The sequence below is a fragment of the Lissotriton vulgaris genome, chromosome 2_1 (genome assembly GCF_964263255.1).
Source record: "Lissotriton vulgaris chromosome 2_1, aLisVul1.2, whole genome shotgun sequence".
In the NCBI taxonomy this organism is placed as follows: Eukaryota; Metazoa; Chordata; class Amphibia; order Caudata; family Salamandridae; genus Lissotriton; species Lissotriton vulgaris.
In genome coordinates this window covers 2,087,447,596-2,087,472,107 of record NC_141687.1, presented here as the reverse complement: position 1 = coordinate 2,087,472,107, position 24,512 = coordinate 2,087,447,596, and the positions used below count along the sequence as shown (strand labels likewise).

Here is a 24,512-nt window from a genome sequence, read left to right as displayed (position 1 = left end):
CATAATTACAAAGCGGTGCAAAAGAAAGCAAACAGAGCAAAACACAATACAGTACAATACAACAAGACATTCAGGATACGAATCACAGTAGGAGGAAGAAGGAGAGCTCCATCACAGGGTTTTGGCATTCCCCATCCAGGCGGGGAGTAGAATCTCTTAAGACATTCCAGGCTGATCCTATCTGATAGTAAAGGAGCGGTCAACGAACAGGATTTTGAGCTGACTTTTGAATTTAGGGAAGGAAGGAATAGTTCTGATGTGGGGGGGGGTAGAGTTCCAAATTTTGGGCGCATTGCCGGCAAAGGACCGGTCCATGGTTTTTTGTTTTAGAGTTTTTATTGGGATCAGAAGTAAGATGTTAGAGCTTCTGAGGTTCCTGTTCTGACCTACTTTTTAAAGTTTGGATGCCAGATATTCAGGTTTGCTTTGTGAAGGGCATTGTGGGTTAGGCAGGCTGTTCTAAAGTTGGCTCGCAATTCTATTGGTTTTCATTTGAGTTATTTTAGTGCCGGAGAGATGTGGTCACATTTCTTTATTCCAGTGACCATTCTGGCAGTCGCGTTGAGGGTTTTTTACCATAGTCAAGTCTTGACAGCACCAATGCTTGGATGGCTTGTTTGAGATCATTGGGTGGGATGAAAGGTTTTATTTTGCTTAGTAGCTTCAGATTAAGGAAGGCGCTCTTTGCCGAGATCTTGATGTGTTTGGTCAAGTCTAGTTTGGAGTCAAGTGTGATGCCTAATGATTTGACCGAGTCCGCTAGGTTGAGGTTCTCATTGAGCGCGTCTATATCTTTTAGCCATTCGATCATTTGTGGGTTCTCTTCTTTGTTCGAGATAACGAGTAATTCAGTTTTGTCAGGATTCAACTTTAGATGGTTGCTTGACAGCCAGCGTTGAACTTCCTTTAGTGTTTCGTTGAGTCTTTGAATGTCTTTAGCGGAGGAGATTTCCAGATATATTTGGGTATCGTCCGCGTGAAGGTGGAAGGGGATGTTAGCTTTCCTGAGTAGGGTGGAGAGGGGTTCCATATAAATGTTGAAGAGTTGAGGGGAGAGCACTTATCCCTGGGGAACTCCTGTTTTGACTGGATGAAGGTCAGACTGAAAGCTTCTCATTTTGATTCTATGGGATTGATTGTGCAGGAATGAGGAGAACCAGTTGAGGACCACATCATCTAGTCCTGCCCTTTCTTCGAGGGCTGTGAGGAGAAGAATATGGTCAACTGTGTCGAATGCTGCCAAAAGGTCGAGGAGAATGAGGAGGCAGCCAGTGATTTGCGTATGTCATCAATTATGTTGAGGATTGCAGTTTCCCTGCTGCACCCTTTCCTAAATCCTGACTGATGTGAGTCAAGGAGGTTGGTATTGTCCAAGTGCTGTGTTAGTTGTTGGAGAACACATCTTTCTAGTATTTTGGAAAGGAGAGGAAGGTTGGAGACAGGTCTGAAGTTGTTTAAGTCATTCATATCAAGGCCTGTTTTTTTTAGCAATGGGGTGGTTTGTCCCACTTTCAGGCAATCTGGGACGGTTACGGTTTTTAAGGAGCTGTTAATAATCCTGCACCACAGTGGGGCTAGGGAGAGTTTCAATTTTTTGATGAGTAGAGCAGGAAGGGGCTCTAGGGTATGAGATGAAGGTTCAGTGGTGGAGATAAGTTTGACTATTTCCTCTTCTAGACTAGGCTGGAAAAGTGACCATGATTTGGGAATTGGGGGTGGAGCGCTACCAAGCACACCCCCCATGCTGCTGTAGGGTCTGGGAGAGCAGTTGATAACCAGAGAGCGCTTGATCTTGGAGACCTTATCATTGAAGTTGTTGGCGAAATTGGCGCAGCGTTCTTTGGAGGCCTGCCCTAAGGAGAAATCCGGTTTGGAAGTTTGTTTTCTAATAATACTGAAGAGCTCCTTGGGTCTGTCTTTTGCGCTGTCCAGAGCAGACCGGAAATACATGGATTTCTTGTTCTTAATATGGTTATTGTACTTCTTCTGGATAGTTCTGAGTTTGTCTCGGTGGAAGATAGTGGGCACGCTTCCCCATTGTCTTTCTGCAGCTCTTAGTTGTCTCCTTTCTTTATTAGTGTCAGAGTCGAACCAAGATCTGGATGGAATGGCTCGATTTTTTCTTTGTTTCAGCGGTGCTAGTTGGTTAAGAAGGTTTACCATATTAGTGTTATAGAGTGAGGAAAGTTTAGTTGTGGATAGATCTTTGTCGTTGGGGAGGAGCAGCTTTAGCCTATCTTCCATGACTTCCAGGGGAATTTGGGAGAGATTTCTGGACCATTTGGGGGGATCTTGCACGGGAGGCAGGGATAAGACTCTTTGGTTGATGTGGAATAAGATTATGTGATGATCCGACCAGTTTACTGGGAGGATGTTGTTGATTGTAATGGTGTCTTGTTGGGCAATGATGGCATCCAAGGTCGCTCCTTTGTTGTGAGTTTCTTCGGGGCACTATTGGGAAAGGTTATTGTCACAGATGAGAGTATTGAGCGATTGGATTAGTGAGTTGTTGGATTCATTCCAGCGTAGGTTGAGATCATCCAGAATTATGTGGTTAGTGTCTTTGAGTGCGCAATGGGCAATCAGGTCACAAAGATGTTCACCAAAAGTAGAGGTGTTGCCGGGTGGGTGGTATAGAAGGTGACCAACTAACGAGCTGTTCTCCTTCAGATTAATGGTGACAGATAAACTTTCAAAGGAGCTATATTTACAAGGGTCCATTACAGTAATGTCAATATCATCTTTATGAATGATGGCTACACCTCCTCCTCATTGGTCTATTCTATCTTTATTGATGAGTTTGAAACCTGGGGGCACTAACATGTCAAAGCAAGGTGGGGAGCACTCCTTTAGCCAAGTCTCCGTGATGAACGCAATGACTAAGTCCTGAGAGAGGAAGTTCCGTTGCATGCTTGGGGGCGTATCTATAGTTAATGAGCATGCAGTTGGTATATATATTATTTTTGATCGACTGCTTTTCTAAAGGGGCCCTCGGTATGAAGGTTAGGGCGGGCGGAGGTCTGGTGAGCATTGTGGGTGTGAAGTCTCTTCTGAAGCCCGTGATCACTTGGATCTTGGCGGCAATTGAGGGATGGGAGTCATAGGTGGAAGCTAGGTCCATAGTTTCTTCATCCGACATTGCTGCTGTAGCTCTGAGAGGCCTATTTGATTGGATCTCCACATCCTTACTGTTGTATGGCTGAGCTTCAAATGCATGGGCTTTAGTTCTTGAGGGAGATTGAAGTGGGATCCCCAAGTCAGTTCTAGGGGGCTTTTGCAGTCGGTTCTCGGGGGTGGGTGAGTTCCCAGAACAGGAATTACGAGGAAAAGAGTCAGTCTGACCGGAGGCCCTATGTTGGACATATTGGGGCTTACAAGTCTTATCTAGGTTGGAAAGGATTTCATCCAGGCCCTTTCTAGCTGACTTTCTAGTAAGGTCAGCCGGTGTGCCATATTTTCCAGTGCTGATGACGAGCAGTTTTGGGTAGGGGTATCTCGAGGAATGGGGGGGGCCAGGTCCCAATAAGAGGTTTAGTGCTGGGAAGGTCAGCCTTGCTGTCATTATTAGAAGCCCTCGGTAGAGGGTTAGGTCTTGGGCTCTTCCTCCGTGATTTGGCTAGAGTGATGGGGGGTCAGTAGACCAGGCCCTAGTGAGGGTGTTATGTTGTTGGAGTGGGTAAGATTGATGGGGCGGTGGGTCTTGCTCTTCTCTGATAGGTTGATGGGGGTCAGTGGGCTGAGCTCATGGGGTTCTGGAGTGAAGAAGAGGAGGATAAGATATCGGGGCTGCGGGCACTGGTCGTCTTTAGAGAACTGAAGGATATGGTTCACAGGGACAGCGTAATGAGGGGAGTTTCTGAGGAGGGGGCTGGGGGATCTCGTCGGGGGGGGAGTAGACTCCAAGGGGCAGTTGGCTGACTTCCTGGGTCATTCTAATGAAAAATAAAGCTGTAAGGCACTCTTTTCCTGGAATGATCAGTTTCAACTGAAAGAGAAGACTGAACCCTGCCGGTAGCCACTGCTGGAGTGAGTCCTGAACCCTAAGTGCTATCCAGAGAATCAGGAAGCCTTTGTGAGATCCAGAGGACTTATTCTAAAATTCCTGGAACATTTGGATGTAGAACAATTTTAGACTTTCAGTTCTTCCACGGCCTGGGACAAATGACCCACCCAAAGTGAAGCCTTGCTGGACAAGAAAATCAGGCTGGTCCCACTCTGTACTACTTTCCACCGTAAGATCCAGTACAACGGACCCTCATAGAAAGCCTATCTGACTTTGGTGTGACCTTCCCAGATACAGCCTGTTTCCTTACCACTCAGGAGAAGCCCCAGCTCCAAAAAAGTGACTACAGGTCTGATTTACAGTAGGAGTTTTCAATATTGGCTTAATTTGCTTTTGCATAATTATGGCAAAACTATTTGAATTTAGGTTGTTAAACCTGACATCTTTACTGTGGTATTCCTCTCTTTTGTCTTCACCCCTTTACCTTGCTCTACTTGTTTTTGTTGACATTAGGACTCTGCTAACCAGTCTTAAAATGCTTCTGCTCTCTCCCTCAAATATGATAAAATTTGCCTACACCTAATTGGCATATATATTTTATTTATAAGTTTCTAGTAAATGGTACTGCATATAATCAGGCCCTGTAATTAAAATGGTACTAGTTGACAGCAGCACTTATTTGGCCACCCACCACAATAGCGCTGCCAAATATGTCTCAGGCATGCCACTGCAGACTGTAGTGAAGATTTAACACGTTCGCTGTTTCTGTTGGCCAACGGCCGTCGAGAGCACTACCTCCATAGTGCTGCTACACATCTGTTGGTAGACCCGGCCTCGCACACTCTTCAAAGCCGCTGCACCACGGCGGATTTTCGGCCGCGGAAAATGGGTTAACCTGGAATTTCGTCCAGGCAAAATAAACCTTTTGCTGGGCCTAAACCTTCCTGTTTAATGCTTAGAAGTCAACCAAAGGAAAGCAGTAACCATCCCTATGGCAGAGAACATTATATTTAAAATTTAGTGCATGTGTATTTAAGTTTTAAATTTCCTGGCAGTGACAAAGTCCTGAAGTCATTTTCCACTGTTGTAAGTACTATTTCTCCCATAGAAAATGGAAAAATTGACCAGAAGCAATTAGGGGGTAGGTCAAGGAATTCCCCACACAAAGGCTGGCACCAGTTATAAAAATTAACCACTCTTCAGGACATTCCTGGACCTGTAAAAAGTTCAGGAAAAGGATTGCTCTGCTGCCCAAAGGACAACCCTACTACGGAAGGACTGGTTTACTGTCTGAAGAAGGAAGATTGGATCTGCTTGTTGTGATACTAAGCTACCCATAATGACTCCAAGGGTCAGTTGGTTGACCTTCTGTTGAGCTACAGTGACACTAAAGCTTCCAAAGGAGTGATCTGCAACTGCCCTGCTGATCAGCGCCAATTGGACCTGTCTGAGTCCTGCAGCTGGCCTCTGTTGGAGTGACTCATGTTCCCAAAGAGATGACCCTAGGTCCACAATCCTTGGCTGGCATCAGAGTGTACTCCTCCCTACCTATCTGAAGGTTCCATCAGATGTAATGCGAACTGATACAGGGCCACTTAATGGCGTGCAGGTCTGAACCGAAGACTGCACCAGAAATGACACCAGTGAAGCAAAACCTTCCATAGCCACGCAGCGCCAATCCAATCTAAGAGTTGTACCAATTCTGACACACAGTGACACTGAGCCCTGCAGCGCCGACATGAAGGCTTTCTTAGAACTGACACAGAGCAAAGCAAAGATGCACAAAGCCCTGCAGATGAAAACTTAATTGGATCGTATGCTGAGTGATACAAATCCTTGCAAAGCCTGAAAGCTTCCTCAGATCCCACACCAAGTGACATGAGGCCGTGCAAAGCAATTCCGCGCAGACCTCGCAGGAAGGACAGAAGCTCAATTTTTCAGTGGGAAAAACTCAGTGCTATACCTGGCCTGTGCACCATTGTGGTTGGCAGTGGTGACTGATGACATTTGAAAGTGGCGGGGCGTAAAAGTTCCGGATGAGTGGCTGGTGGTGAGCGTTGCGAGCGAGCCCGACTACAATAATGGGGTCTCAGCGGGGTTCTTCTCTCTTGAAATCTTTGCAAAAAGAGTGAGCAAATGCTGCATTTTCAAGCAAATTTGAGAAAGCAAGAATGTTAATAAAGCAATTATGAACATATAGGGCTAGATGTAGGTAAATTCAATTATGCCAGTCCTTAATAGCGATTTTTAACGAATTGCTATGAAGGACTCGCTAAATTGAATATCGGTAGGAATCACAAAAATATTTGCGATTCCTTAATATTCCTTGATTGGGAATTGCAAATTGATATTCGCAATCAATAAATACCATCCCATTCATTCCTATGGGCCAAGAGGCCCTTAGGAATGAATAGGATTTGCGCCCGCAATTTACGGGTAACCAAGAGGCACTAGCAAATTGCGGGTGCAATTTCAAGGGTGCAAGGCTTCCAAAAGGACACCCTGTTGCATCCCTGAAATGTGCATGGGAGCACATGTTGCGCACACACATGCCCTAAGGGCATGAATCTGTGCCACATGGCACTTTTAAAGAAGCAAAAAGTCCTTTTTTAGAGGAAATCGCTAACTACCACCAACTTGAAGTTGGTGGTAATTAGCGATTCCTTAATGCTAAAGTGCACTTTCTTTTGTGCTACTTGCATTCAAAGAATCGCAATTTGCGATTGCTTAAATGCAATTTAAAAATAAGGAATCACAATTTTTGTGATTCATTATTTTGCAAGTAGGTTTAATCTTACCTACATAGCTCAAAGCCAAAGGCTGAAATTCTACGAATTGTAGCGTTTGTGTTCGCTATTTGGCTTCCTACATCTGGCCAATAGTTATTACATCAATAAAAAGATTTCATAACATAATGACGTAAGTAGTTGCTATTCAGCATAAACACGGAACTACGTAACAGACTCTGCGTTAACAATTCTGAGTACCTCACAGATTTCTTTATATATATTGATATACCTTTACAAATGAAATCTACTGAGGAAATACACATCATTGAGGTTTGTCAGAGTGGACACTGAGACATAAAGGAATAAACATTCTATTGCTTACATTCCGAAAGTGCCCATAGCAAACCAGTTTATGTAGGTTTTGCCAAGTCATCCTGTGCCCTGTGCAGCCCCATTTTATTTGCTGACTGGTACTGGTTTACTGACTCTGACTGTCCCTGGCCTCAGCCTAACCAGGCCCAGTGCCAGTGATATGCTGAAAACACACTTAGACTACAGTGAAAACACCTACATGCACTAGGGTACACTATGGGTTAGGGTACCTCAATAATTGGCATGATCTCCTCCATAAGGACCTAGTAAATAATAGGGCAGGGGGGTCAAAACGACCTTTAATTGCCTAGTATATTATAGGGCATGTCAGTTTAGAGGCCAGCAACTCTTTCTGTACTTGCATGTGTGAACTGTTGAAGCCTGAGGTCATTTCAAAGCAGCCCTGTTTTGCAGGACTGCTTTTACCATATAAATTGTGCCCAAACTTGACTTTGGTCTCTGGGGCACTACCAAATACTAAAGTAGAATATTTGAGTAAATTAGGTACCCACAGGGTCTCACCTAGGTGTCCTAGGGGTGTGGCCAGGTACTTATATGGAGGACTTTATAAAATAGGTTTTATATGCCTTGGCTTAAGTGAAATTGCACATTTCCCTTCCCTCACTGTAGTAAAGTGTTCCCAAAATCGACTTTTGTGCTAGGAGCATTGTGGAGTGAAGGTCTGCAATATGTGTATATGTTCAGAACTTCTAAAGTCTCACCTAGGTGTTCCAGGGGTAGGGTGTCATGTAGATATAGGCAGGGTATTTATAAGAGATGTTTTAATAGCCCTGGTGTTGGAGAAGATGGTCCAGTTTATTTTTCCCATTGCAGATCCTCATCCAGATAGGTTAACATGACAAGAAGCTATTAAGTAATAATTCCTGCCAGGAAACACTTACTAGAATGCTATTGATAAATCCAACAACATGCTATTACTAAATATATACTCAAATGTACAGACAAGAAGTTATACCACTTTCTTGTACATAACACAATATTCAGCCTTCCAAGGATCTGCCCTGATTGGCCAGAGTTAAGTGTACTAGCCCGGCTGCTTTGATGAGGTGATAAGTAGTCCCTGGAATAAAAAGGATTCCTTTTCCTATAACCTAAGTTGTTTGGTCTCTTTCTCTGTTGTATTAATGAAGAGTATTTACTCTCGTGTTTGAATGACTATACATAAATATCTCAATGACCAATTGAATTAATCAATTTATCAATTTCCTCTTTGGTTGTTCCATTGAGGTACATTAGGCCATGTGCTTTTCTTTGCATATTAGATGTATAATTGTATCTCCCATGCTGAGCAAGAACCCCCATTAATGAAGCTGAAGTTCTGAAAAGGTTTGCTGAGAAATGAGATACATGGTCACTCTTGGAGGGGACATCAGAAATATTTGCATAGTTTGTACACAGGGACTTCATTCCAATTGCAACCCTGGTGGAATAGAAATAAGTGTCTCTATCAAAACAAGCTGTCCCCCTTCATGGCTCCTACCAATTCCTTTTATTTAACAAATGTCCCTGTGCAGCTGAGATTGATCTTCCAAATCAGTAAACGTTAGCTCTGGGTATAGGGTTTTACTTGGTATTATTTTCTAGTTTTTAAATATGATCTGGTTAGATTTGATTTGCTCGATTAGAAGCTAGATTTTGTGACAAGGCAAAGATCTTGCATAATGACAAAAAATGTTTTAATGCGGCTAGCCTGTAGAATTGAAGCAACTTGACCAGATGCAAAGAAGTAGTGATCTCAGATCTATTAAGATAAGGGATGGAATAGTAGTCAAAGTTAGCACGGAAAGATCCAGAATAGTACTAACAGAAAGGGAGTGCCTAGCATTGCCGATGCTCCATTTAAGTTCTGGCTTGAAGGTGGTGATGTCTGCATCGCATATTGTTATCAAATTCAAAAAAATGTACATTGGTCTGTGCCTATTGGTCTGTGCCTATTAGTCTCTCACTTAATGCTATTGACCATAGGTTTATCATTCTACATTCGAGAAAGTGCTTCCATTGGAATATCAATGGTACTGTTTTACATCACATTTTGTGCTATTCAAATGTCCTGTGTGCATTTAACACAGAATGTAATCCATTTTTGCAATGTTACACCATGTTTTGGCAAAGCCATTTGGGCTGCCTTTAATGTGTTAATAAGCATTGTGCATGCAACAGATGCATACAAAATTTGGGAATGTCTGTGCTTACATGCCACAAATTAGTACATTGAAGCCAGGCCTATTACCTTTGCAATGCTTGTTACAAACCGTAATATATTTAAAAACAAATTTGAACATTGTAATGTAATGTTGGGAGCTCCATTGAAAATAATGGATTGTTCCGGGCTTCTGATGGCCGGTAGAAGCCCGGAGCTCCAAAATTTCAATGTTGTCCTTCACAGCTGTTTCTGTGAACAAATGTCTCACGGAACTCTGGCTCTGTGAGGCCTTCATTTTATTTGTTAGAACATTCTGCCCTCTAGTGTTATAGCCCTCCATACCTGGGCAATATCGTTCATTAATGGCCAGTATAGCCTGCTACTAGGGGCAGTAGGGCTAAATTAAAAAAAATGTTTGAGCACTTCGGGTAAACCTTAAAAGCAATGGATATCTTCAGATGTTTGTTTGTTGTAACAGTAATTTGCTGCTCTGCCAGTTTATCATTTCACTTTTGGCCATATGTATCAAGCCGTTTTTGAATCGCAAAGGCCGAAATTCGCAGAATTTTGGCCTTTGCGACTCGCAAACGGCCGTTTTGCACGTTTTGGAATGTATGAAACATTCCCAAAATAAAGAATTGCAAACTTGTGCGATTCCTTATTTTTCCATAGCATTTAGGGAATTGCAAATTTGCGATTCCCTTAAATGCTATGTATGTAGTAATTTTAGCTTGCAAATTTTGTTTAAGAATTCGCAAATTACCACCAACTTTCAGTTGATGGTAACTTGCAAATTCTTCCAGAAATGCACAAATTGGCATTTTTAAAGGTGGCATATGATGCACACACATGCCCATAGGGCATGTGTGTGCGCCATATGCACACACATGTTCTTTTCAGGGGTGCAGCAGGGTGTCTTTGAGACACCCCAGCACCCTTGCAATAATTCTCAAATTGCGATTAGCAAATTGCGAATTCGCAATTTGAGAATTATTTTGCATTCCTTCCTATGGGCCTCGTGGCCCATAGGAATGCATTGGAAAATATTCCTTAATTGCGAATTCGCAAAATGCGAATTCGCAAATAAGGAAGCTTAAGGAATCGCAAATAAAAAGCGATTTTGTTCATACATACCATTTTGCATTTCCTAAATAGTGATTCCTTAAAATTCGCTATTTAGGAAATGCAAAATAGTTTGATGATACATATGGCCCTTTGTATCTAGATTAGTGCGCACTGGGCGTGACCTTCCCTCCCATTTTTGCAAGTCTGAAAGTATTTTCAAATGGGCTGAAATGCAATAAGCTTTTTATATTTTATTATGAGCATGCCCTTTTAGGTATCATCATACCTAGATTTTAATCGATGTCTTACTAAAATAGATCATTCTTCCTAGCACTGGATCACCTTACCATTCCACTAATATTGATTTCTTAATTTAGTTGACTTCAATTTCCTCTTTTCTTGCAAATCGGAACAGTTTAGATACTGTTATTAACAAATGTCACATAACTGGCCATAGAGTTCTGTCACAGATTTACCCTGAAATCTGATGCTTTAATTATACTTCTCTCCTTGAATGTAGAGTGAGTCCAAATATATTTGGAATGCTCCCCTAGACCCTAAATGATTTTATCTGGTTAATTCAAATAAAAGAAAGGCATTTACGTTCAACTTTAAGCATACAAGCTTTTACATTATTTCATGCCTTAGGCAACCATAATGCGATGTATAAGACTTCATTAAGATTTGAGAGACCTTTATGTATGGTATTACAACTGCAAAATTACCATGGGTCCTGCTTCAGAAAATAATTTATGGCTGAAAACATATGTTAATAGCGGGCTAGAGCTTCATTTAAATATGTCATGAGCCAACAAAATGATAACTCGTTGGAATTAATTGTTTTACTACTGATTCACTGAATGCCACAAATGTTTAGAATTATGCCATAATAAATCCCAGAAAAGCGCTGTGAAGTAATAAGACCAAGGCACTGTTTTCTAAGTGAGTTTGTGAGTGTCTACAAACCTACGAGTTTCTTGGCATCCCCCAACTCCTCTGTGACACTTTCACCCAGGAAAGATTGGCGATTTAGGGCCAGATGTATGACCCTCAGTGTTTGAGACTCACAATTTGCATTTTTTGTGACTCTCACATTGTGAGTAGCAAACATTGATGTACAACAGTGTCCGAGAAACTGTTTGAGATTCCTAAATGGGTCACAAAGGACCTGTGTCATCTATATTCATGAGGCAGGTCGCATGTTGTGACCCATTGGGAATGACTGGCACTCACAGGGATGGTGGCCTGCTGGGATCAGCAGACAACCATGTCTGTTACTGCTTTTTCAATAAAACTGTTTTTGTTTTTATTTAAATGCAGTCGGTTTTCCTTAAAGAAAAACGGGTTGCACCTAAAAAATCAAAATGAACAGTTTCAGTTTCATTTTTTAAGATCAGGCAGTGGTGGCCACTCACAAAAGGGAAGGGGTCCCCTGGGAACCCCTTCCAGTTGGCAACTGGCTTACCCCCATTTTGAAATTGATTGTAAATGCAATTGTTTTGCTAACTCATTTTTGGACGCAAAACAATCTCACATCCTCCTGCCACTCACTATTAGGCAGGGACGCCCTTGGCACGCCCCTTGCTAATGGTGACTCATAAAACCCATTTTGTGGGTCGGTAACAGGTTACCCTAACAAAACAGGTGTGATACATGCTACAACACTGTTTAGCAGTCACAAACGGTCTGTACGGTCATAAATCTGTCTCTTACTCCAGCATGGAGCGGGTGAGAAAGGGAGATAAGGTAGCAAGGGGAATAAAACAGCCCCAATCTTCTTGGAAATGTAGGGAAAGATTTTACACCATGCGGAAAAATGCTTTCCCTTTTGAGATAACAAAAATAAAAAAGATATATGCACTTGCACAGTGCATTTCATTTTCTGATGTGGAGGTATGCTCTGTGCATAGTTGGGGAAATAGGAGATGCACCATGATATTACCAGCTATACAATGCAAAAGCTGTGGCTGCTTACCAGGCCTACCACTGGGAATAAGTGGGAATTCACAAAAAGTTGGTTCGTTACAGTCATACACAGAAGTATGAGTTTAAACGGAGTACTTTCTATAGTGAATTGTGCCCTACATTTTCCAAGGATACATTTGGATAGGTCCAATTTGTGGAAATCTGCTCCCGTAAAGGGTCTTTAATGCTGATGCAGAAACAGCAACTGAGTTAATGTTTAATTTGCTATATGATGATTGGGGAAAATCATATGGCTAATATACTTCTACATCTACATACTGATTCCCGTGATATTGGTAATTCAGGTGCAAAATTAATGCCTCAGAAAACCCTGATGGACTCTGCTATTGTGCAATTTACTCAACAGAACATGATTTTTTAGTGATATGTTTATCAGTTAATCAACCATAAATCGCCATGCAATTGAAGATGTATTCCATTAGCCATTGTGCAAAATAGGTGACACCTATAGTTTTTTTAACAATGCAACAGTTTTTTTTACAATAAATATTCCTCGATGAGCAAACTTAGAGAACTACATTTTAGGTGCAATAAAGCTGAAATACTTACAAAGTGAAATCTTGTTCCCAGCAAGGCTTGCTTCCACTTCTTGTTACTGTGCAACTCTTGAGATTGTGGACTTTAAGGATTGCGTATGTTTCACATGGCTCTATAAAACACGTTTGAAGTATTACAGCATTACAAAAGAAATGGTATCTGGCAACAACTTACGCTGCTCACAAAACAATTTATTCGCCCTTCAAAAATAACTGTCATACCTACAGGGCTCTTTATAGAACAAGATATGGAACACATGTTACGTAAACATTGGAGCACAAATAATGCATGCGTAATGTCGATGCCCGAACTACGAACTGAACAAACCTTGAGAAAGTTTGAACTTTACGAAAGGGTACTGTGAGAAATGGGGTTTTTGGTTGAGTGTAGTAACTAAATTAACTAAATTAACCTGTGCTTAACCCTCTGGTAGCTTATCCCAAATTCAGTCAGGCGTAACTTAGAGGCAATGTGTAAAATATTTATGCAGCATTTACACAAATAAGGTAGAGACACAACACAAAAAAAATGCGACTTATTTAGAAATATAGAGTAAAATGTAATAGATTTGTTGACACCAAAGCGATAAAAATCCAATCAGTAGAACTGGAGATATGAATGTTTTAAATTTTAAAGTGACTTAAAAGATCAAAGTGCCAACAGTTGATATCTACGCGGTACAAAAGGGGGTGGTGATGGACGGAGCATCTGAACCAATCAAACACTCACACCCAGTCAACAGATCTGGGTTTAATCCAAGACCGTTCTTTAGCCCACTCTGCCACCCCAGTTCAGACATGGCCATATGCAAATCAGTCTGACCCTGTGCCTCATGGGAACAGTCCAGCCCGAACTGGCCAGCCATGCCTTCCCTGGACCGGAAACAAGCTACCTAGGACCAGTTTCTGGCATTCCAGCCGTCTTCAGCCAGGCTTGCTTGAATCCAGTGGCAAAGTGAGCAAGGGACTCACGTCTGAGCATGCCCTGCCAACTTATGGCGAACAAAGCGGTACAAAAGGGGGTGGTGATGGACGGAGCATCTGAACCAATTAAACACTCACACCCAGTTAACAGATCTGAGTTTAATCCAACACCGTTCTTTAACCCACTCTGCCACCCCAGTTTAGACATGGCCATATGCAAATCAGTCTGACCCTGTGCATCAAGAGAACAGTCCAGCCCAAACTGCCAAGCCATGCCTTCCCTGGACCGGAAACAAGCTTCCTAGGACCAGTTTCTGGCATTCCAGCCGTCTTCAGCCAGGCTTGCTTGAATCCAATTGATATCTAGCTATGTATGACCGTAGCAAAGTCAAACGTTATGGCCACCTGAGACAGAGCTTAGCGCAGATACACAAAGTGGACTGTGCCTGGTCCTCACTTACCTTCAGAATTAGATAATATTTTGGGGGAAAATGTCTAAGGAGGTAAGGTGGCAAGGCAGCCAGCAGTGTCCAATAAGTAAGCGTCATCCTATGGGAGTCACAGGACGAAGTTGCAGTTAAGATTCTTACATGTAGACTAAGGGCCTGATTTAGAGGTTTGCAGAATGGTTACTCCGTCACAAATGTGATGGATAGCCTGACCACCAAATTAAAAGTTCTATAGGATATAATGGATTTTTATTATGGTGAATGGTCTATACGTCACGTTTGTGATGCAGTAACCTCATCCACCAAACTGTAAATCAGGCCCACAGGGCCTGATTACAATCTTGGTAGACAGGGTTACTCTGTCACAAATGTGACGGTTATCCCATCTGCTAAATTATAATTCCATTACATTCTATGGAACTTGTCACATGGCGGGAGAGATATGCATCATGTTTGTGACGGAGTATCAAATCCGCCAAGATCGTAATCAGGCCCTAAGTTTCTTTTTTGGAAGTTGAAAATCTCCAGCAGCATGAATCTGCAGGCTGTAGCCAACAAGAGCTCCATGAGTCCAGATACCCTTCAGGACAGGATCAGCTCAACAGGATTTACTGCTGCGGAAAAGAAATTAGCTGGAACTACTGTAAAGTCAGGCTGACTGCAGGTGCACCTCTGGTAGATAGGCACGCAGTTAGGTCCTGGTCTTCTCTAGTTTCTCTTTTGGCGGTAACGTCTCTAGTTTAGGATTTGGGGTATCTGGGCACCTTTAGCACTACGTTGAAGGGTCCAGCACTAGCGGGTCACCACTTGGAGGGTTAGGAATCACTCAAGCTGGGTTAAGGTGCGGTTTCGAGATGGTTGGAGCCATTTGTGTCCCTGAGGCTCTGATCAGCAGGCCAACCAACTAGCCTTCAATTCACTCTGGTAGACCTGAGTTTAAGCAGGAAAGAAGGCTTTAAGAAGCAGGGCAGTCCTCTGAAGGCACAGGACAGGCTTCAGGCAGCAGGGAAGTCCTCTTGGAGCAGCAGGGCAGTACTCCGAAGTACACAGAAGGACCGGCAGCAGGGCAGTCCTCTGAGAGTCCTTCTGCAGGTCCAGAAGTGAGAGCAACACTTGACCCTATTACCAGGCAGGTCGCTCCCTACGCAGCGCAGCTCCACCTAACTGTGCCCGTGCCCCTGCTCACTGTCCTCGCTGCTGCTATGAGTTTGAGGTCCTCCTCCACCCGCAGGCTCCTGCCTGCACCTCATCCCCGGTGGCCCAGTGGTGAGCCGTAAGTATTCTGTCTGCTCTCTCTGTTCCCTCGTGCCTGTTTCTGCCTATCTGCTGGTTTATTCTACTTCTTCTATTCTGCCCTTTTCTGCCTTTTTTCTCTCTGTAGCTCTTTTCCTGCTTTCCAGGCTTTTCTGTCTCTCTCCCTTCCTGCTACTGCATCCCCTGCAACCCCACCCCAATTGCCCGCAAATTTGTGCCCGCTAATTCCTCCCAGCAGCTCCTCCTTCCCACCTCACCTTCTTAATGGCAGCAGTGCGCAGTGGGCGCGCCCCTGGTGTGCCAAAGGCAAGAGCGTCTGTGCCCGTCCATGCCTGGATCGTGCCTAGTGCCAGACCCCATGGCCCCTGCGAGCACCATGCCACCCGCTGCCGCTATGACGCCAGCACCCTCCAGGAACTCAACTCGGGAATATCATCCACCTGCTGCTGGGCCACCCGGAAGCTCAGCCACAAACCCTTCTTCTGCGGGAGATGCAGCTTCACCAGCATCCAAGCCACCGTCCCACCCACCGGGGCAGGAACCCAACCATCTCAGATGCATACTCCTCAACACGTGCTCCGTCCACAAGCACGCCATCGAACTCTGGGACCTACTCGACTCATCCTCCCCGGATGTCGCCTTCCTGATGGAGACCTGGATGAACCCCTCCTCGGCGCCAACAGCGCCCTAGCCATCCCAGAAAGCTACAAGATCACCCGAAAGGACTGCACCAACAGACCAGGAGGAGGAATCGCCATTGTCCACCGGAATATCCTCAGAATCTCAACCAGCACCGAAGACACCCTCGGCGCTTCCGAACACCTGCACTTCGAGATCCACATCGATCCCAACACCCCCCTCAGAGGAACCCTCATTTGCAGACCCCCCCGGGCCCCGGCCACAGTTCAGCGACTCGATCACCCACTTTGTCAGCACACACACCCTTGCGTCCACAAACTACATCCTCCTCTGAGACCTGAACTTCCACCTCAAGAACGCCAGCGATAGCAACTCTACCACCCTGCTTGACAACCTTGACAACCTCGGACTCAAACAACTCATCACGACTCCCACCCACTCCGCTGGACACAAGCTTGACCCCATCTTTTCCGCCAGCAACCACATCACCTTCAGCCATACCACCGAACTCGACTGGACCGATCACTGCTGCATCCATTTCACCTTTGAGAAACCCACCACGCACCACCCTCAACGAATCCCCCTCCACAGCTGGAACAATTGCACCCTCGCCCGAGATCCACCTACCGGCACCACCGACACTGCTGTCCGAAACCTCAGGCAATGGTTCGACGACTCTCGCCCCAAACAAGAAACCCTCCAACAGACACACTGACAGAAAAGCCATCTGGTTCAGCACCCACCTACAGGTATCCAAGCAGACTTGCCAAAGACTCGAGAAGAAGTGGCACCTTGAACAGACACCGGACAACCACATAGCCCTCAAGAAAGCCATCCACTGGCACCACCAACTCATCCGAACCGCCAAAAGGCCCTCCTTCAGTGAACACATTGACAACAATGTACACAACACCAAAGAGCTCTTCAACATCGTGAAGGAACTCTCCTGCCCCAGGTCCAACTCTAACAATATCCTGCCATTGCAAGACCGCTGCAACTCCCCAGCCATCTTCTTTCACCGCAAGATCGCAGACATCCATGACAGCTTCAACAACCAGACCCCCCCTGGCAGTCGCCAACACTTCAGACTCACCGCCCCCAAGCAACACTGGGCTCTTGCTCTCCTGGACCCACGTTAATGATGACAACACTATCAAAATAATGAACACTATCCATTCCGGCTCACCATCCGACCCCTGCCCCCACCACATATTCAACAAAGCAAGTTCCATCATCGCACCCCATCTCCGGAAGATCTTCAAAAACTCCTACAAGACGGCCACCTTCCTGGAGAGCTGGAAGCATGCGAAGATCAACGCCTTAATCAAGAAACCCAAGACGGACCCTAAGGACCTCAAGAACTTCCGGCCCATCTCCCTGCTCCTGTTCCCAGCAAAAGTCATTGAGAAGATTCTCAACAGGCAACTGACCCACTTCCTTGAAGAGAACTATGCTAGTCCCAATCTGGATTCCGCAGCATCCACAGCACTGAAACCGCCCTGATCGCAGCCACTGACGACATCAGGACCCTGTTGGACAACAGCGAAACCGCGGTCCTCATCCTCTTGGACCTTCCGGCCGCATTCAACACCGTCTGCCACCACACTCCACCCACACGCCTCCACGACGCAGGAATCCACAACAAAGCCCTGGACTGGATCACCTCCTTCCTCACCGGCAGAACCCTGAGTGTCCGCCTCCCTCCATTCTGTTCGGGAGCCAGCAAGACCATCTGCGGCACACCCCAAGGACCATCCCTTAGCCCGACCCTCTTCAACGTCTGCATGGCACCGCTCGCCAGCATCTTCCGTTTGCACAACCTCAACATCGTCTCATATACCGACAACACCCAGCTGATCCTCTCCCTTACCAAGGACCCCACCACTGCCAAAACCAACCTCCAAGAGGGAATGAAGGCCCTCATTGAATCGATGAAGAACAGCCGCCTGAAATTGAACTCTGGGATCTGCACTGGCACCCACCAACCACGCACGCAACCTGGGGTTCATCCTAGACTCATCGCTATCAATGACCCAGTAAGTCAATGCCGGCTCCTCCTCCTGCTTTAACACCCTCTGCATGGTGCGCAAAATCTACAGATGGATCCCCACCGGAACCAGGAGGATGGTCACCCAAGCCCTTGTCAGCAGCAGACTGGACTACGGCAACACCCTCTATGCGGGAACCACAGCCAAACTCCAGAAAAGAATACAACGCATACAAAATGCCTCAGCACGCCTCATCCTCGACATCCCCTGCCGCAGTCACATCACAGCCCACCTGAGAGACCTGCACTGGCTTTCCGTTGACAAGCGGATCACCTTCAAGCTCCTCACCCACGCTCATAAGGCACTCCATAACGCAGGACCAGCATATCTAAAGAAACAACTCATCTTCTACACACCGAACCGCCAGCTTCGCTCCGCTGACCTTGTCCTCGCCACCGTTTCACGCATCCACAGAATGAACGCTGGCTGCAGATCATTTTCCCACCTCGCCGCCAAGACATGGAATACCCTCCCCATCCACCTGTGGCAGACCCAAGACGTGCTTACCTTCAGGAGACTTCTCAAGACCTGGCTGTTCAAAAGCATTAGCAGCACCCTCCCTCCCCCCCCAGCGCCTTGAGACCCTCACGGGTGAATAGTGTGCTTTACAAAAATTGATTGATTGATTGAACTGCAGTGCAGGTCTGAAGGGCCCTATTTTATACCAGGTGCCAGCTTTGAAGTGGAAGAGACGTCTGGAGTTTCTCCCCACAGAGGTGGACTTTCGTGCCTACCTGCTCTGATCCATGGATGTCTGAGGGCACAATAGTCTATTGTGAAGTTATTTGTCTGTGTGCTGAGGCAGCTGCTTTGAATTGCAAGTAGGGCTTTGCACTGCTCCGCCCCAGTCATGGTGGATAACTCATCCTGCCAACACCCAGAGCCTCTATTGTGTGGGTGTTTAAATGGAATACACAAAGGCTATCTGCCAACTACACCTAGTCATGTGACCCTCGGACAGGCTGTGGGCTCCAACTGGTTAGGACAAGAAAGTGCCAATTTTGTTAAAGTGGCATTTTCAGAATAGTGATTTTAAATCCAACATTACCATTACATAGGAATTTAAATTACAATGCCTTAGACATCAAAAGTGGCATTTCTACCTGCCCCCAAACAAATATTATCACTTACTGAATGTAATAGAGTAATCCAATGTTATTCTATGGGACGGGTAGGCCTCACAGTAGTGAAAAATGAATTTGTAAGTGAAATTAGTTTTTCACTACCAGGACATGTAAAACCTAAAAGTACATATACACCCTGATAGATACAATGCCCTCTGCCCTCTGCCCTATGGGCTGTTTACTGCTTACCCTAGGGGTAACGTATAACTTACAAACAAAAAAGACATTCTTGACACTTTCAAACAATTCTACTGTACCCTATACTCCAAAAGTAACAACACACCCTACAGAACATGCCTGGAATACCTAAAAAATATAAACATTACCAAACTAGAAGAAACGACTAAATATTATGTTCACCATCAGATCTCACACCAGGAAATCTTACATGCTATCAAAAAGGTAAAATGGCCAGGATTGCCACAGGCACAGGCAGCTTCTTTGCCTCCTTTTATCAGACCAGGAGTTCATCCCTAATTACTCCTCTGGAGGAACTTTTTTAACACTTATAATACACAGGCACCATCAGAGGTGTTGCCACTGAGGAAACTATAATAGTTATACCCAAAGAAGGGAATGACCCATCCAACACTAAAAACTATCACCTCATAAAGCTTATAAACATTGACTGTACAATGTATGCAAAAATTCTTGCTGTCAGACTTGAGCCAATCCTCAAAAACATTATTTACCCCTCACAATTAGGCTTTATAAAGAGGAGATTCAGTGCTGACAACTTCAGACTATTTATCCACGTGAATCAAAAAGTCCATCACCATACACAGCCTTCCTTCGCTATAGCTTTGGTTGCAGAGAAGGCCTTCAACAATGTCTCATGGGCCTTCCTCCATGCGACTCTCACCTCCTTCAATTTTGGCCCCTCACTATGCAAAATGATCCTCTCCTTGTATACACAACAGAAAGCCAGGATAAATATTAATGGTCAATTAACCAACACTTTTAACCTTCAACAAGGCACCATGCAAGGATACCCTCTCTCTCCCATGCTATTCTTACTAACACTAGAATCGCCTCTTACATTAATTAGAGATAACCCACTCATTTCTGGCATTCCTTTCTCTGCAGGCCCGAGGAAGTTGCCTGCTTACGCCGATGATATACTCCTCTTCACCTCAAATGCAGAATAGGCCCTCACTCATATCATGTCCATCATCAATAGGTACTCAGAAGTCTCAGGATACTGTCTTAACAAAGAAAAGACAGAATTACTACCTCTTAATGTCCATTGGAATAGTTCCATGATCAGTACTATTGGACTTAAATGGGCCTCTAACACATTAAAATACCTAGGTATATGGTTCACCCAAAATTTCAAATACTCCATGGTCCTGAATGAACAAAAGACACTTGACAAAATTAAGGACAAGTTTGACAAAAGGTCAAACAAATTTATCATCTGGTCGGGAAGAATAGAGTCCATCAAAATGATGATTACGCCCCTTAGTATCTTTTTAATCAGTATGTCACCTATATATCTCTCTGAAACCTTTTTTGCGAAAACAGCCGCAATACTTACTGAGTTCCTATGGAAAAAAAACAAGCACTGGCGTTGCCAATAGGTCTCGCAGTAGGAAAGTTGGAGCTATTACAATTGTAAATAACAATGCCTTTTATTTTTCTTTTCATTTTAAAAACATAAAGGGCTTTGTCATTTACAAAACCAAAAGCTCCAACTTTCCTACTGCGAGACCTATTGGCAACGCCAGTGCTTGTTTTGCTAGGAGTCTTGCTGTGGTATTTTGTACAATGTAGTCTAGTGCAGTGAAGTAATAAATCTTAATGTACCTGTCTGCACCTCATACGTCCTGAGTGCGATGCCCAGGGGTGGATCCTGGCAAACAGGTTTATCGAGAGACAGAGATAAAAAAGAGAAACGGGCGGGAGAGCCTGGTGGGGGGCGGGAATGCGAGCGAGGGGAGGAGAATGGAGGGGGAGGCAAGGAGTGTGGCAAATGGTTGGAGGGAAGCCGGATGGGCAGTGCTTAATATGTGCTGGTGCTTTCCGGTGCTTAGCACCGGCACTTAATTGACAGGGTCGGGTCTATGATCTTGCACGTGCGTCACACATGGACATTGATGTTTTTTTAAATTTACAGAGTCTGACCACAATAATACTCTGTGCTCAGCGTGTTCAATCATGCAGGTCATAGCCAGAGGTTAACAATAGCTGCCCTGCTTGCCCTGAGGCTGCCTGCCTGTGGTGCCGTCCATTCGTCCAATGATGTATGTTGCAGTTGCTTGCTTGTGATCATGGCGGCCGCAGCCCTTAGTTACTTCACAGTGAGTGCATGTTTGCCAGCAGCCCAGTTGACTGTGTGTGCGCATTGCTTGAAGGTGGGCGGGCACGGGCCGCGGGACCAGTACACACACAGGCGGCAGCAGTAGCACTGTCTGACACACACACACTGATTTATTGGGGCGTCAGGGGCGGGCTGGATTTGGTTTCTCTTTTGTTCTGATAGGGGATAGGGGCTGTACGTGCAGCGCGCGGCGTGCTCCGATTTTTTTATTTCACATGACGACGCTAACCAGGACATCATCCGTGGGCCGCCGGCGCTGCCCGACAGACAACGACGTTGAGACTGAGCCTTAGGGCAGGGCAGGCAGGCATGGATGTGTAGTACTGGTAGCATTGGGAAGCAAACAGCAGCAGCAGTGCTGTGCACCAGGCCGCCTAATGGTAATAAAACACGGACCGCCCACCACGAGTAACGGTAAGGATTGAAGTTAAATAAAACAGTGAGTGAGTTAGTAAACTACTGAGTGAGCAAAGCTAACTAACCGGCTAAGCCAACTAACTACTAGCCATTCCAATACCGTGCTAAAAAACACAAACAACGCTGTATTTTTATTTTTGGTAGTGTGAGTGAGGGATTGGTCCGGTTGTAAGATCACTGGCGTGTGTCCTTAACAATTATCCTCCACGTTGCGTGTCCCGTGATTTGCCCAATCGGGATAACTAAAAGCTCTATTAAGTATGTATTTTTTATTTATGATCACAAAAGGATTAAGGGACACTAACGCTATCGTTAGGTCATCCTTAAAAAAATTTAACTCTTTGGCTGCGTACAAGCGCCCAATACCAAAGTAAGAGCAACTGCACACGCATGGCTGGCAGCATCTTGCTGGACGCTGGGGTGCACTGACACACAGGTTTAACGTGAGCGGCATGCCTCCTGGTACCTGAAATGCTGCCTCTAGAAAGACATGAGGCAACCCGCGCCAAAGTGACGTTTACACATACAGGTGATACTGAGCATTTTAGACAGCAAATCAGAAATTGAGAGGACAGTCCCAGTGTGCATTTGGACTTCATGGCGCGCCGGGCTCAGTTCGGTTTCAAGGACAACCTTTGCATTTCTTCCTCTAAAGGCAATCAACGTGTTCCCTGGCACGACAAACAAGAGGGCATGAAAATACATACTCATTATATCAATCGGAATATTGACAGAAGAAAAACACCTGTGTGGAACCTGGTAAAACATTGTTCATAACATGGGATATCTGGCATTTGTTTCTGCACATGTATATGGAGTGAATACTAGTCGTACATGCTATGCTGAGGGAATATGGCACACCTTATGCGTGTATATTGAAGATGGTCAACTGCAGTGCTACTTAATTTTTAAAGCTGTGTAAAGGTAGTTTACTGTTTAAACACCAACCTCCATGAGAAGAGCAATTGAATTTTACAGAACCGTTGCCAATAGACAGTGGTTAATTTGAGCCGGTGGGGCCACCCGCACTTATATTTGTGGACCTACACATATTTTTTCGCATCACATAATTATAGAGAGCAAAGGAAGTAAATCACACAAATTGGAAAGAGGAAGATGGAAACCCGTTTCAAATGCAAGAAACAGCAATCTGCAAGAGGGAGGTAAAGAGGCTGGGAGTATCTGGTAGTGGGTAAAGAGGCACGAAGCGTTTAGATAACCAGCCTTGGTAATTGGTGCACCGATGTTAAATTGCACTGGCCGCAGGCTTCTGAGCTAACCTTCAGAGCACCGGCACTTATTATTTGACAATGAAGCACTGCGGATGGGGGCGGGAGAGCCTACGAGAGAAGCACAAAGTCCTCGGAAACTAAAACATGAAAAAAAATGCACATGAAATGAAGCAACACGGGGAATGTGAAAGTAAGAAGCACACAGTCCTCGGAAACTAAAACATGAAAAAAAATGCACATGAAATGAAGCAACACGGGGAAACTGAAAGTAAGGCCGGCCTGAGGCCGGCCATGAATAATTAGGGGAGGAGAGGCCGGGAAACTGAAAGTACATAATTAGGGGAGGAGAAGCTGCAGAGCGCATGCTGGGCGAAGCCCTTTGATGTGCTGTGCGGCCGTGAATGCGCGTGCTTGTTTAATCACGTGATTCACATGAACTTAAAGAAAACCGCGGCTGAAAGCCCTTGGTTTGACGAGGATTTTGCCGACATGAATTCTCGCTCCGCTCAATGCGCTTGCGCGCATTGATAGGTCGCGAGACCTAAAAAACAAGAATTCTTCTAAAGAAAATAAGACGTCCCATAAAACTAGGTGGCCTCCACCTACCATAATACTGGAGATACCAACATGCTTTCCTTGCAAAACAAGGAAGTCAGCAGTTTTTACCCACTACCAATACCTCTCCCTCCTACCTCAATATCAAAAAAGATCTGGATAAACCACATCCCTTTAGCTATTAAGAAAATCATAACAGAACACTCTACTAACATACTTTCATGTACAGCACAAGCGATACAAGAATCGATAATTTACACTACAAAATTCACCACTTGCACTTAGCCTTTTATGGCACAACGAAAACCTGAAAGTAGACAGTAGAACACTATGCATTGAGAAATTGGCACTAAAGGGCATACTATCAGTTGGTGACATTGACACCCTATCAGAACCCATACCCTTCTCCCAGCTCAAAGCAGAGTTTGACCTCAATGATATGGACTTCTGAAAAATCAAATCACTCATCACAAGGCGTAAACCACCAAATTATCCAGACCTACCAAAGACCCTAATTTCTCACAGCAAAGAGGGTCACCTGGCATACAAATTTTACACTCTCCTTTACGCCACTACGTCCGCTCTATAAAAATCATCCAGGCTAAATGGGAAACCCTACTGGCTGACCCTAGTGACTCCCAAGTGACAATACCAGACTGGCCCTCCATATGAGAAACCAACAAACTAACCCATTC

At 44.8% G+C, this 24,512-nt stretch overlaps 1 protein-coding gene across 1 annotated transcript in view; it reads right to left on the bottom strand.

Annotated features, from left to right (window-relative positions):
- LOC147733753 (protein unc-13 homolog B-like) overlaps positions 1-24,512 on the bottom strand; it is a 1,057,263-nt gene that overhangs the window by 880,218 nt on the left and 152,533 nt on the right. The window contains exon 3 of the mRNA XM_086958318.1: positions 12,869-12,968. Coding sequence (XP_086814444.1) covers positions 12,869-12,968 — 100 coding nt within the window. The remainder of the gene's footprint in view (positions 1-12,868; positions 12,969-24,512) is intronic.